This window comes from Globicephala melas, chromosome 20 (assembly GCF_963455315.2).
Source record: "Globicephala melas chromosome 20, mGloMel1.2, whole genome shotgun sequence".
Lineage (NCBI taxonomy): Eukaryota > Metazoa > Chordata > Mammalia > Artiodactyla > Delphinidae > Globicephala > Globicephala melas.
The window spans coordinates 15,156,933-15,171,201 of record NC_083333.1 but is presented as its reverse complement, the minus strand read 5'-3'; the positions used below and the strand labels follow the sequence as shown (position 1 = coordinate 15,171,201).

Below are 14,269 nucleotides of genomic sequence, written 5' to 3'. Positions count from 1 at the left end.
AGCAAACTGGAAGACTGATTTTCTGAAAACATTACCAAATTGCACTTATAACTTTTAAGACATGCAAATCATAGGACCAGCTTGAGAAAAAGTGTTAATATATGTAAGCAACTGAAAACTTACCCTAAAATATAGGAACCAAGAGTTCAAAAATAAATGCTGTGACCTCAGAGCTGGCCCTCCGTACCATCATTCAGGTCCAATCCTCCCCTTCCTCAAGACTTCCACTGAGGTCCGAGCCAGCACAGACAGCTCTGCTTGACTCCAAAGCAGGACAGGCCATTGTTGGATCTCTGAGCCGTGGTCTCCAACCAGGAAAGCAGCTATCGTGAGACCCCACAGCAGCCCTCGTGTTAGTTCTCTCTCAGGACAGAACAGTGGAAGCAAAGGTGCCCAGTACATATGCGTTCCTGCACCACCTCATCCTGGGTTCAGCTACTAATCAATCCACAGCATCAGTAGTCGTATGCTTGCAATCAACGCAGGAACAACCCTCGTCCACTGCACTAAGAGCCCGCTAAGGGCAGAGACCTATTCTATTCACTTCTGCCCCAATAATCTCCCTCATTCGATGGTACCTATGTGTCCAACATGTGCTCTGTGAATGAATGTATAAAACTGTATGAATTCCAAAAGCTGGAAAATTAAGAGAAGGACCTCCCAAAGACAGAGGGAGAAATAAAAGGGGAGATATGAGAAAGTAGTCACAGTGTAAAGAGGTAGTGAAGGCAACCAAAAGTGGGCATCAAGTGGGAATACAGTTAGGTTCCGTCACGTGTAATAAAGCAAGCAGCACTGCAAACCTATCATTTCTGTAACAATGGGAGAGGACAGTACCACTTAGAAAGTCTAAAGGCATTTTACATCTACCTACAGAGCCATTTATAGTCACTGTATACACAATCTTAAATTTAATAAAATCAATGTTTCTCTTGTTTTATGTTCACAATAGGACTAAGAGAAAAAAAGCAATAGTGCAAATGCAGTTTTAAATTTTTAAAATGTCAGCATTTTTCTTAAATTAGATTTTCTGTCAATATGTAAAAATTTAAAAGTATACTAAATATTAACAGAAATACTTAAACAGAAAGCTAAAAACTGTGTTAAAATTAAAATATAGCATAAAATAGAAGCTGTAACTACATTACATGTAGATATATATCATATATGTAGGTTCACTATGAGCAGGAAATCGTACACTATTTTTAGTTTAAGGTAAGAGACGGATGACAATAATGGACCAATTAAAAAATTTTATCCTAGGATCTAGCTGCCTTACTCTATTGCTCATTATATATTTATATCATGGATAAACCAATCAAGAAATAAATTTTTGTTCACTGCTTTTCAAAGGAAGTCACAATGTTCAACCAATGGAAATTAAGCATTTTGATTCCATCAGAAAATTTTAAAACAGCAGAAATGTTTTCTCCAGGTTAAACTTTATTTCGTTTGAACTAACTTACTTAAGAATGATACACATCAGAGGATCTAAAAGGTAACAGCGTGGTGACTACAGTTAACAATACAGCATTATATACTTGAAAGTTGCTAGGAGAGTAGATCTTAAAGGTTCTTACTACAAAAAAGAAATACTAATTATGTGAGGTGATGGAGGTGTTAACTAACCCTACTGTGGTAATCATTTCGCAATATGTAAGGGCATCAAATCATCATGCGTACACCTTAAACTTACACAGTGTCATGTCAACTACATCTCATAAAGCTGGGGGGAAAAGACAATGATGTACATAAAAAGGCGGTCGTGGGAGTTCCCTGGTGGGCTAGTGGTTAGGATTCCAGGCTCTCACTGCCGTGGTCCAGGTTCAATCCCTGGTCAGGGAACTGAGATCCCACGAGCCTCACAGCACAGAAAAAAAAAAAAAAAAAAAAAAAAAAAAAGCGGTCGTTATTCTTCCCCACTCTATGAGTCAACAAGCAGAAGATGAATACATTATATTTTGGGATATATTTATGTTAACTGGAGAATAGCCTTCTTGAGTTGGGATTTTTTAAACTGCATTTTATACAAATGACATTTAAGTTTAAAATGCATTTGTTTTGGCTTTATAAATTTTGCTTTCTTATAGAAAACCTATTCTGTAGTATATGAAGACTGGTACCCTAATATACAACCCTAGTCTAAGGCTTCCCTGGTGGCGCAGTGGTTAAGAATCCACCTGCCAATGCAGGGGACACAGGTTTGAGCCCTGGTCCGGGAAGATCCCACATGCCGCGAAGCAACTAAGCCCATGTGCCACAACTACTAAGCCTGCGCTCTAGAGCCCGTGAACCATAACTACTGAAGCCCGCAAGCCACAGCTACTGAAGTCCGCGCACCTAGCGCCCGTGCTCCGCAACGAGAAAAGCCACTCCAAGGAGAAACCCGTGCACGGCAACGAAGAGTAGCCTCTGCTCGCCGCAACTAGAGAAAGACTGCATGTGGCAACGAAGACCCAATGCAGCCAAAAATAAATAAATAAAATCAATAAATTTATTAAAAAACAAACAAACAAAAACCCTAGTCTATATTGGGGGGTGGAGAGGAGGAAGAAAAAAGCTTTGTTTTAAAGAAAAAAGTTAAAATTCATTAAATGTATCCTTTAAAATAAATCAATTTTAAAGCATGAGGTCTCAGAATACAGTTATACTGTATACTTTCTGCACTCCAATCTTAAAAGTGAACTTTCCTCAACCTGTGATTTAAATTATGGCTAAGTCCAAATATCTATGTACATCTTTCTATATAACTATATACATATGAATAGATGTCTTTCTATACCTCTATACATCTTTCTAAATCTAGTACATCTGTCTATATCTATATACATCTTTCTATACTTACATACATTTGAATACCTACATATATGTTTCTCCTATTTCAATTGCAAGTGAAAGCAAGAATATAACACAGTTGTTGTTTTTTTTTTTGTATTTGGAAAATGAATGAAAAATGGAAGCTCTTTTAAAGTAAAATTACCATGGTTGGTTAGTTGAAACAATAGTGGACACATTCCCAATACCAAGATGGATATAAAAAAATTAAGTAGCATAATATCATAAAATTTGTAGCTTACTTTGTGCCTTTTCACAGAAGTTTATCTGAAAGCCTAAAGTAAAAGAGATAAGTTCCAGTTCATTTACTGTAAATCAAACAAACCAAAATTAGAACATGACATAGCATTTTTATATTACATTCAAGAACAGTTCAAATCATATAACCTCCACCATCACAGATAGAACTATAACATACGGGCTTTCTTCAAAAACTCAGCTCTTTCTGACTTAATTGTACTTTATTATACGAAACTGAAATCAAGTTTAAATTATAAGAGTTATGTTGTCTTTACCGTTAATTTTCACATCTATTCAATAAAAAGAACAGCTATTAGCCCTTGGAAGTTAAGAACAACTTTTAAGACAGTTTTGTCAATTTCTTCAATCTACAAGTTCAGAACATATCACAAGCTATTTCATTAACTCAAATTACTGACTTGGAATTACTCGATTAACTACTACCCCTGATTCAAAAGCTTTGGCAGTTGATAAATTGTGAGAGTTAAACACACATAGCAACATTCTGCCAGTGAGCTAACCTCAAATGATAAGACAGTGAACTACTAAAGAGGTGCTTAAATTCCTGTGAAGTAGCCCTGAAAAAAGACCATGTCCCTAGAAACGGTAAGTAGGACTATAGCAGTTATAGGAAGAAAACCTCTGAATTCTCCTTAGAAACATAAACATATTTTCCAAATTCAATTGGGCCTCGTTATACCTTATGCATATATTCATACAGATGTAGTTTTGTAAAATGCACCCAGTAAAGTAAGCTGTTCAAAACAAAAGCCTTCCCAAAATATTCATTTGCCATCATAGTCTATTGGGTGAATTTCTACTTTTCTCAGTGGTCTACCTATGCTTGTGTTTATTATTGCTTTGGGGAACAAAATAGGGAAAGCAAATTTAGAATGAGTATCACTCAAGTTGTAGTTATATAAATTCAATCAAAACTTGCAGAAAAAAAAAAATCCAGGACTAAAAAGGATATGTTTAAGTAGTCTTTCCCATCCAGCTTTGAAATTCCTAGGATTTTAAGATATAGTACCTATAATGCACAAAACCTGAAAAATGGCTAATGTAGCTACTCTGACATGAAGGTACCTTTGGGACACAAAAGTAACCCACTGCCTACTTACTACCTGATGGCAAAGTGGGAGGAAGTGGGAGTGGAGACGTCAAGGGACAAAGTCCTGGGGGCAAACTGGAGGCAGTGCCCTGACACTTGTATCTCTACTGCTGAGGCTCCATACACGTGCTGCCCACCCCCTCGCACCCCCCCCCCGCCAGATGTGCAGCAGGAACAGACTTCAGAAGGAAACACAAACAAACAAACAAACAACAAAAAATGGATTCTGTGGATCTTATAAGCCTAAGCAACTAAACACCAGCCAGCCTCCTACCAGGCAAAACGAGCTGGCAAAAGTCAGGAGGAAAGGGAGCTGGCAGCTGGCACTGTGGAAGCAGCAGTGGAATAGGAAACACGGAGGAGCCTGGCCGCAGCTCAGAAGCCCATCTCCCACCCCCTCCGCTGGAAGAGGGAACGGAAAATTCACCTGGAGACTAGAGAGGAAGCTGGTGAAACACTGAAACAATTTCAAGGGATACTTACTATTCTCTTTTTAGCTCTAAATACGCTCAATAGGTGCTACTAGGTAGCAAAAATAAAAGGTGAGCAAAGAGGTGAACTAAATAGCAAGATGAATGGGGAAAGGAGCAAGAAAAATAAATCTGAGAAGTATGTGAAAAAGAATGAATTGGATCTGTATAGTTGTATAAAAATAAGTTAAAGGATAAAAGTATAATGAATAGGAAAAAATATAAGGTATATGTAACTGGGAATGTTAGAATGTCACCAATTACTCCCCTAACACATCAGAAGTTAAGCCCACTTTTAAATGCCAAAAAATTCTCAAATCTTGAAGTTCTATCATCAGTACAGAATCCATACATGTAGCTAAAAGGGAAGGGGTGAAATTCTCAAAGCATAACTACAGACTTGCTCTTTTTACCTAATTATGGATGAAGTGACCAGATGAACAGATTCTAAGGACTCATACCTACATCTATCTCTGCATTATTTCTCACTCAGAAAAGACCTGCTAACTGACAAGCACAGTCTAAAGTAGCTGGAACAGATGGCTCAGCTTTTCCTTGGAACTCCATGTAATCTTATCAATTAAATCAGATAAAAAGCCATTACCTAAATCTTTCTAGACCTCTAAAAGACTACACACACACACACACACACACACACACACACACACACACACACACACACACACACACACGGGGGGGGGGGGAGAAACTCTATAGAGAGAGATTATATATATGGAAAAGAACCAGGGGGACTTCCCTGGTGGCGCAGTGGTTAAGAATCCGCCTGCCAATGCAGGGGACAAGGGTTCGATCCCAGGTCCGGGTAGATCCCACATGCCGCGGAGCAACTAAGCCTGTGCGCTACAGCTACTGAGCCTGCACTCTAGAGCCAGCAAGCCTCAACTATTGAGTCCACGTGCTCCAACTACTGAAGCCCACGCGTCTAGAGCCTGTGCTCCGCAACAAGAGAAGCCACCATAATGAGAAGCCCGCGCACCGCAATGAAGAGTAGCCCCCGCTCACTGCAACTAGAGGAAGCCCACACACAGCAACGAAGCCCCAACGCAGCCAAAAAAAAAAAAAAGAAACCGCAAAGGTCAGAGAGTTGGTGCTTACAGTACAGATGTGGGAAAGTACATGGCCCAAGCCAAGTTTCTTTTCATTAAATCTCAGACCCCCAAGAATAAATATTGAGATGTACAGGGCAGGGTGCTAGTAGGCCTACCAAAGAAATAAAGCTCTGTGGGGTTTTTTCCCCTCCTTTTTCTCACCAGGACTCTCCCACCACATTTTCCCCTCATTCTCACCATCCAACCTCAATCTTGAGAGTCCTTAACTGGCCATAACTGGAAACCTACAATTTACTGTATTTACCAAATAAAGTGAGCTTGCCTGTATCCATTTAAAAGGCTGTTTAAGATGTGCATAAGTGTATATTAAAACCAAAGGCAAAGAGTATTTGAGAAAGTAGAAAACAAAATGAAGAATGTCAGACCAGGGTTCTAGTACCAACTGTGAAACTCAAAAGAGGCATCTTGCTTGAGCCCCAGTTTCCTCATTTATATATAAAATTAAGAATAATATCAAGTAATCTTAGAATTTGAAACAGCGTGTCCACGTGTAATTTTGATTGTCTAGTGGCCCTCATGGGGCACAGCGACCATCCGCACTGCCCTTCGCCTGGGCTGAGGGTGTAACGGGGGGGAGGGCGGGACAGGGGCGTAAGTAGCTTCCCACCTCCTTAGTAGCGCCTTATAGTTTCCTGGACACCCTGGATTCTGGTAATACTGAAAAGGGATAATGAACTCCAGTATGAAGCCACACTGATACAAAGAAAATCACAGCTGCCTGCCTTACTGGGTCAGGCCCACAGACCAAGCTCCCAAATCTTCCTTCTGCCACAAGCATGAAGAGGCCAGCAGCTTGCCGCCTTCCAACTTCAACCTCGAAATGTTGGCGAGTGCCTTCAACTGTAAAGTTACTCATAGTATACCATTATGACTCTAACATCTCAGCATTTATCTAAGCTTATCCAAACTTTGTATTTTCATTGTACTCAGAGTGAGTTCCACAAGATTTCCTGCTGTGTTACTTCCTTGAGCTTTCCTGACTTCACCTTTCTCAAGCTTAAAAGGGACCCACCTTCATTTAGTAATTCCAGGTTATTTGCGTCATCCAGAACCACTCATGATTTTATGAATACTAATCCTTCCCACATTTTTAAAAATTCAGGATCTTGTCAGCCCTCACATGCCAGTCCCTCTCCCTCCTGTGGCTGATGACCACCTTATTCACTCTTCGGTTTGTAACTAAGCACTGTATTACCATGGAGCCCGTTCAAGGAAGCCCAGTACACCCGGGGAGAGCAACTCATCAACCATGTGACTGTGGGCAAGTATCTAACCTCTATGAGCCTCAATTTTCTCATCTGTAAAACAGAATAATAATACCGGAAAGTGTTCTGTGATGATTAAATAAGGTAATAAATGCAACACAGAGCCTGGGATAGCGCAGGTTAATGTTATCAAGAGTCATTATTATTCCTGGTATCTCCCTCAGGTGAGCAACGATTATGGTACCTTCCCTATCAGACCAGCTTAACCCACACAAACAGTCCCTCTCCTTTCATTTCCTGTCACCGAGAGATAAAAACAAAGGATTCCACACTCTGCCTCTCCGTTTCAGCCCTTCCTACACCCAGCCTGCTGTCCTGAGGACTTAACTCCGGAGTGGGTACTGTCTCCTGGCAGGAACCTAACCCAGATCTCAGGGTCACTGGCAAATGCATCAGGAGAGCCATTTAATGTCGCTTATTTTTCAGCAAAGTCAGGCACAGATAGACACACATATATGTGTCAGATATATAACACAGATCTATCTGGCAACCCTTTTCTAGCTTCCCCCTTTTGAATACTTTGGGTGACTGTTGGTAAGATGAGATATAATACAGCTTGAAAGAGCTGCTGTGGTGTCCACTTCCACCATCCTTCTCCCTGGTGAGGAATGTCATGCTTTTCTTCAAGAATCAAGCCGTGCACGATGGGACTGCCAGCTTCTTTGTAAAGGTCCATCTTGAACTGTGTTAACTACTGGCCAATGCTCCCTCTCACCGCGTGGCTGTTAAGTCAGCCCAATCTCCTCTCTCCTTGCCCTTGAATCCTTTCTACAGGTTCATGTTAATTCTCAACCTTGCCAAGAGTGTGAAGAGACACATGGAGACTTCCTGGAGTTGGGGAAAAGGGCCAGAAGCTAACCCATGCCCATTAGCAGGACAGTAAGTTGCCCAGATGACAAATTTAGCCAGGACGGCAACGTATGCTATTAACTCTTAGGCTAAGTGGGTGCCTTTTCCATACTATGCATAGTGTTGAAAGAGTTCTATTACCTTTCAACATCTAATTAAAGTTTTCTACTTGCCTGTAGATTTGCAATCAAAATGCCCCCAAATTCAAAGTGCCAGGGTAAACGCCCCAGCGAGTTCAGAACTCTGCAACACAAAGAAGCATCAGAAAGCCCTGAGGCTCCAAAATCAACCCAAACATGGCTGGATGCATACAGCTTCCACCCCCTGACTGAAACCTAAAATAATCTCTTCCTTCTATTCCTGAATCTGCATCACTTCTGGCAAAGATTCTTCTCTCAGACCTGAATGGCTGAAATGACTTAAATAGAGCTCGGAGAAACCATGTGAACCTGGGTAGAAGAGTAGAAAGAGCAAAGGCTGCCTGTCACCAGGTGGATTAAAACCCACTTCAACTAGGGCAAATTCCTTAATTTAAACGTCAGTTCCCTAATATATGAAAGGAGACCATGCTCATCTACCCTTAAAGAGCACTTATGAGCATCAAATTAGGTAAAGACAGTGAAAAAAGAGCTGTGTTAACTATTAGTTTCCCTTCTTATTTTTAAATCTGAATTAAACTTCCTCAGGTTGTATCATGTGGACTGTCTCTATCTCCTAGAGATGCAGACTGACCTGAATTATGTGTGATGGAGTTGATTTTGACCTCCAGACCCCTAAAAATAAAAACTCTATGGGCCCAAATCAACCCAGCTTCTCAAATTAGGTAATAGAAATTGAATGGAAAAAGAGAAATTTGCAAAAAAAGAAACATGACTCAAAATACAGCGTTCACTAACATCCCATCTTAAACAAGTTTCAACACACACTCACACTCTAATAAGGGACATTAAAAGAAAATGTGAGAAAATCAGTATCCTAAAAGCGTTATATTTTTCTACTTTTTAAATTTTAATACTAGGGTTGCTCTCCTTTTTAAGGAACATACAGAAATGCAATATGTGCTTTGAGGAGGGACCGATTTCCTGACCTGGATTTTATTTATCAGGTTATGTCAAATAAATGGTGAAAGAAATAGTGTGCAACACAGTGGGAAAGGCAAGCAATTCTAGAGTTTGGTACCTTATCCATTGTCAGCACAATTCAGTTCTTTAAATTGGGATAAAGGCACCCTCCTATGGTTCTTGAAAACCACAAACTAAATGATAAAAATAGAAAGACAGTCAAATATAATCACAAATAGGGCATTTCACACTAATTTTTTATATTCAAATATTATTGGGAGAAAAAAGTGTACTGATTTTAAATCTTCACTTTTTCTTAACAGGTATGTTTCATTACACTTGAAAGTTCTGTGTATTTTCTTTTATTTTGTAAATATTTTTACTGAGGTATAACTGACATACATTATATTAGTTTCAGGTGTACAACTTGATTCACTATTTGTACATGTTGTGAAATGATCCCCACACAGTAAGTCTAGTTAACATCTGTCACCGCACACAAATAATTTTTTTTCTTGTGATGAGAACTTTTAAGCTCTACTCTCTTAGCAGCTTTCAAACATGCAATACAGCATTATTAACTATAGTCGCTACGCTGTACATTTTGCACATTTTTTAAAAGTAAAATCTAGCTATCATCTTTTTACTTAAATTGATATTTATAAAATGTTCAGCTGAGGGTAAATGGGTAAGGACTGGACTAGTCCATAACTTTTCTGTTATACATCTATATTTGAGACTCAAAAAGGAAAAAAGAAAAACTACCTACATGAGCTCATTAACAGAATCAGAGGCACTTACCACATATACTTTATAACCAGTTCCTGTAACAAGTACTTTACAAATGTCGCCATGTTTTTCAGACTCAATTATAGATTCTAACTATGCTACACATTTTTTTAAAACTGACATTTCTCAGCTATCCAAGTAAAGTTTAAGGAAAAGTTTTATTTTTCCCTGCTTTAAGTCTCCTATAAATTTAACTTCTTGTGTTCATGAGATTTTTAAAAATCTACTACATTTTAAGGGTTTAGTAACTAAAGCATTTAAATAGCCATGTCTAATAGCAATCCTTATATACGTATAGATATTTTATAATTTTCAAAGCCCTTTTATGTGCATTAATCTAATAATGTGATTCTCACAACAGCCCCGTAAGGTATTATCCCTATTTTAACAGATAAGAAACTCAGATGAGTTCAGAAAATGTAGGTAATTTCCCCAAGGTCACAGAGCTTGTACACGGCAGAGCAGCTACCTGAACCCAGGGAGAATAAAGACTCATCAAGAATACTCTGACCAGAAATGCTCAATAATGAAAAATGGAAATAAACAGGGTAGAGAAAAGGGTAGGACCCAGTAATAATGAAGCTAAAGAAACTGTGTGATGGATCATGAGGCGTTAGGGACTCATCTGCTAATAATGAAAGAGACAATTAATTAGACCATTACAAGTAAGAGTACTGTTGCTATTAACAATGATGATGGCTAACATGCATCAATCACATCCTTACTGTGTGTCAGGCCCACACTTTACATGCATTCTCAAAGTTCCTGTAAGGTAAGCATTATTCCTGCTTCCCAACTGAGAAACTCAGGCTTGGAGAGGTTAAGTATGTTGCCCAAGGTCACAAAATTCTTAAGTCCCGATGAGGGGATTCAAATCCAGGACACCACAGCTCTGGCTTAACTCAAGCATTATGATATTAAAAAACCAAAAAAACCAATAATTCTCAACTGAGACCACTCTTGGGCCACAAACCTCAAGCCATGAAAAAATGTGCAGGGTGACCCAGTGCCCAGCACGGTGCTTCTCACACAGAACGACCACCAATGTCTGTTAATATTACATGTATTCCACGCGTCCCACAGCTAAACCCTGCTATTAGAAAGAGCTTGGCCATTAAAAACTCCCAGAGAGACAGTGCTTTGGGGGTGGCAGGTGACCATGCTTGCGGGGGTGGGGGGGGGGGTGGCATTTACCAAACATCTTCTAAGGACCTGAAGTATGATCTAAAGCCAAAGATCTGATAGGGGAAGTAAGGGAGGTTGCGCTCTAACATCACAAGACAAAAAAGATCCTACACAGCTGCTTAAGCTCAAGCTTTGTAACCTGGATTGTGGGAGAAAACGTCCTGAGAGTTTCAAGTGCTTCTCTTCATTCTCAGTAATTGAGAGAGGTTCAAGAAGATACAACAGGTTCCTGAATCAATCAAGGCTAGACACAGTACTGATAAAAGAAAATTCATCAAAAATTCAAAGAGAAGTCTTATGTCCTCCCTCTCCCTTTTAAACTGGGTTCTGCTTATTAGAAAGTTCAGTTTACTGGGTTTCAAAACTCAGGGGTGGGGGCTTCCCTGGTGGCACAGTGGTTGAGAGTCCGCCTGCCGATGCAGGGGACACGGGTTCGTGCCCCGGTTCGGGAAGATCCCACGTGCGGCGGAGCGGCTGGGCCCGTGACCCATGGCCACTGAGCCTGCGCGTCCGGAGCCTGTGCTCCGCAACGGGAGAGGCCCCAACAGTGAGAGGCCCGCGTACCGCAAAACCAAACAAACAAACAAAAAAACTGAAGGGACCTGTCAAATATGTGCAATAAAAGCTTAAATAAATACATAAGGCGTAAAAAAAAAATACTCAGAGGTGGGAGAGGAGAATGGAGCGCATCAGAATAATTCCTAAACACGATGACTTTCTCTGAGTTCCTAGAACACTCCAAGCTCTTTCCTACTTTGGCATCTTCACACACACTGTTCCCTCTGCCTAGAACCCTCTTCTTTATCGTAACAGAGTCCTCTTTCCAGACAGGTCTTCTGTGACCATCTTACCAAAGCAGACTGCCCCCTCCCCCATTAACTTCTAACCCAGCTTGTTACCTTCATAACACTTTTCCCAATTAGCAATTTTTCTTATTTATCTGCATATTGTCTTCCCTCCCCAATCCTATCAGGAGAGTGAGCTCCATCAGGAAGGAGACCATCTGACTCACTCTCTTCTATATACCCAGCACTAGGGCACTATGCCTGGCACTAGGCAGATGCTCAATAAACATTTTTGAACAAAAATTAATTTCTACAGCTTTTTCGAACTATTAGCCTCCCTACTCATCCCCTACCCCCCACCCCCCAAAAAACTTGCATTTTTATAAGCTTTGTAAGTCACCTGTTTTGGATATGCAATATAATCTTAAATTGTCATTTTGCTGTTTCATTTCAGCACCACCACCACCACCAACGAGACTGTAGAGCTGGAAGATCAGGAAACCCATCCTGTACTTCATCTGTATATTGTACAACACAGTGGCATCCAATAACTAATTTAATTTGAATTAATTATCTGAGGGCCTGCACAGAAAGTGTCCTCTGAGCTCTGACATCATCCTGTATATATCTATCACTGTTCCTTACGTATATCCCATGGGGAGGGGGACAGGGATATAAAATTGAATAAAATCCCGCCTCTGCTTCATGAATCACCCTCTCATAAACCCGAAATACTCAACAAACGTCAAACCTAACCAGACAGACGGTTAAGATAGACCTCGGAGCCCTTTAGAAGATTTTAATCAAAGAGTAACCATGGTCACACGGACCACGAAGGGTACCCCAACTGACGCTGCTAATAATTTAACGCAAGCAAGTCTGCGAAAGTTATCAAGAGATTTCTGACATTCCCTGTTTTCAAAGATAACATTACTACTCAAAATTCCCCAGTAAACTCAAGGAAACGGTCCCTCACGGGCTGGGGCCTGGTATTTTCACAACAGCTCCTGTCAAGAGCCACATAGAGCTAATAAGCATTCCCACTGGGGAAAGTCATTAATTAGGAGGGCTGCTTCAGATGTGCAGTCCCCGCAGAGAACCACTCGGACCCCTGCCTTTCGATTTCCCGGATCTCTGCATTTCAACCGAGCTCCCTCTGTTTGTTTTATTTATTTATTTATTTGGTCTGCATGCCAGGCTAACACAGAAACCCCCGGCCTCTCCCAGGCCAAGGGCTGTCTCATCACCTTACAGGTGGCACGGGCCTGAACACCCCCGCCCCACCCGCCCAGCGAGCAGAAACCTGCAGAAGTTTGGAAACCGAGGGTCCAGGAGGACCGCGGAGCCCAGAGGTCTGGCGGCGGCCGGGCCCGGCGGCGCCCGCAGGGAACCAAGATGGCCCTGAGCGGGCCCCACTGCGGCGGCGGCGGCGGGGAGCCGGGCCGGGGCGCCGGGGCGCGGGGCCGAGGGGCCGAGGGGCGCAGGGCCGAGGGGCGCGGGGCCGGGACGACGACGACGACGCCGCCGCCCTGGGCGGCCGGGACCCGCGGGCCAGGCCCCGGCCACCTCCCGCCGCCGCACCCTGGCCGCGCGTTCCCGGAAAGGCGGGCGGGGCGCGCCAGGTAAGCGGCGGTGGCGGCGGCGGGGGTGGCCGCGGGGGCGGGCCCGGGCCAGGTGGGCCCCCGCGGGCGGTCGGGACCCCGCCGGGCCGAGCGCGGGCGGAGGCCGCGGCCCGGGCCTGCGCGGCCCGCCGCCCGGAGCCAGGCCGAGCCCGGGGCGGCCGGCTCCGGGCGCGAAGCGGGGAGGGAGGGAGGCGGACCGGCGCGGGTGGCTCGGTGGCTTCCTCAGCCGGGTCCGGGGGCGTCCGTGGCCGCGGGGACAGGCCGCGACGACTCCGACGGCCGCGCCCGGGGGCCGGGGTCTCGGCGCCGCCGCCTTCCTTACCCTGCATGCTGCTGACGGCCGGGTGGCCGGGCGCCGGGGACCCCACGGGGCCCGGGGTGCCGCTGCCGCTGCCGCCCCCGGAGCCGCCGCCGCCGCTCGGGCTCGGAGCCGCCATTGTTGGGAGTGAGGAGCCGAGCGGCGCCGCGGCGGCTGCAATGCAGCAAGCTCGGCCTCTCGCACGGCCGAGAGGCGTGGCTAGCGCCCGCCTTGGGCACGCCCCCGGCACGCCCCCCGCCCGCCCCCGCCCGCGCCTGACGCGGAGCCGCACCAGATGCTGAGCGGCTGAGCGGCAGAACTGCCCAGGTCGCCGGTGCGGGACCCCAGAGGCCGGCAGAAGTCCTGCACCGGGGCTGCGGGCCCGCCGCAGAGCCTAGAGCGGTTTGCGGAGTGAGGAGTGTGTGCATTTGGGGTATGAAAGGGTACACAGCTTCTATCATTCCTACAGAGGTCTGTGACCCCAAAAGTTTAAGAAGCCCCTTGTTGGAATCTCAGAACCCAAAACCAGAATTGTAAAACTGAAAGGGATCGCAGAGCTCGTGCTTCTTGTCCAGTCTCTGACACGGCACTTCCAGAGGGGACTTGGCTCTACCTGTGGTTCCATGTGG

The 14,269-nt window shown here is 43.7% G+C and overlaps 1 protein-coding gene across 3 annotated transcripts in view; it reads right to left on the bottom strand.

Moving 5' to 3' along the window:
• Positions 1 to 13,799, bottom strand: part of MAP2K4 (mitogen-activated protein kinase kinase 4) — a 104,918-nt gene extending 91,119 nt beyond the window's left edge. For 2 of the 3 annotated variants that reach the window (XR_004040590.2, XM_030861385.2), the window contains exons 1-2: positions 13,665 to 13,794; positions 3,078 to 3,110 (exon numbers count right to left, since the gene is read on the bottom strand). Coding sequence is in view for 2 of the 3 variants with exons in the window: in XM_030861385.2 (XP_030717245.1) it covers positions 3,078 to 3,110; positions 13,665 to 13,779 (148 nt within the window). In the remaining variant the exon portion in view is untranslated. Of the gene's footprint in view, positions 1 to 3,077; positions 3,111 to 13,664 lie in introns of all 3 variants that reach the window. The other variant, XM_030861387.2, reaches the window with a different exon arrangement.
• Between the last annotated feature and the right edge of the window lie 470 nt (positions 13,800 to 14,269).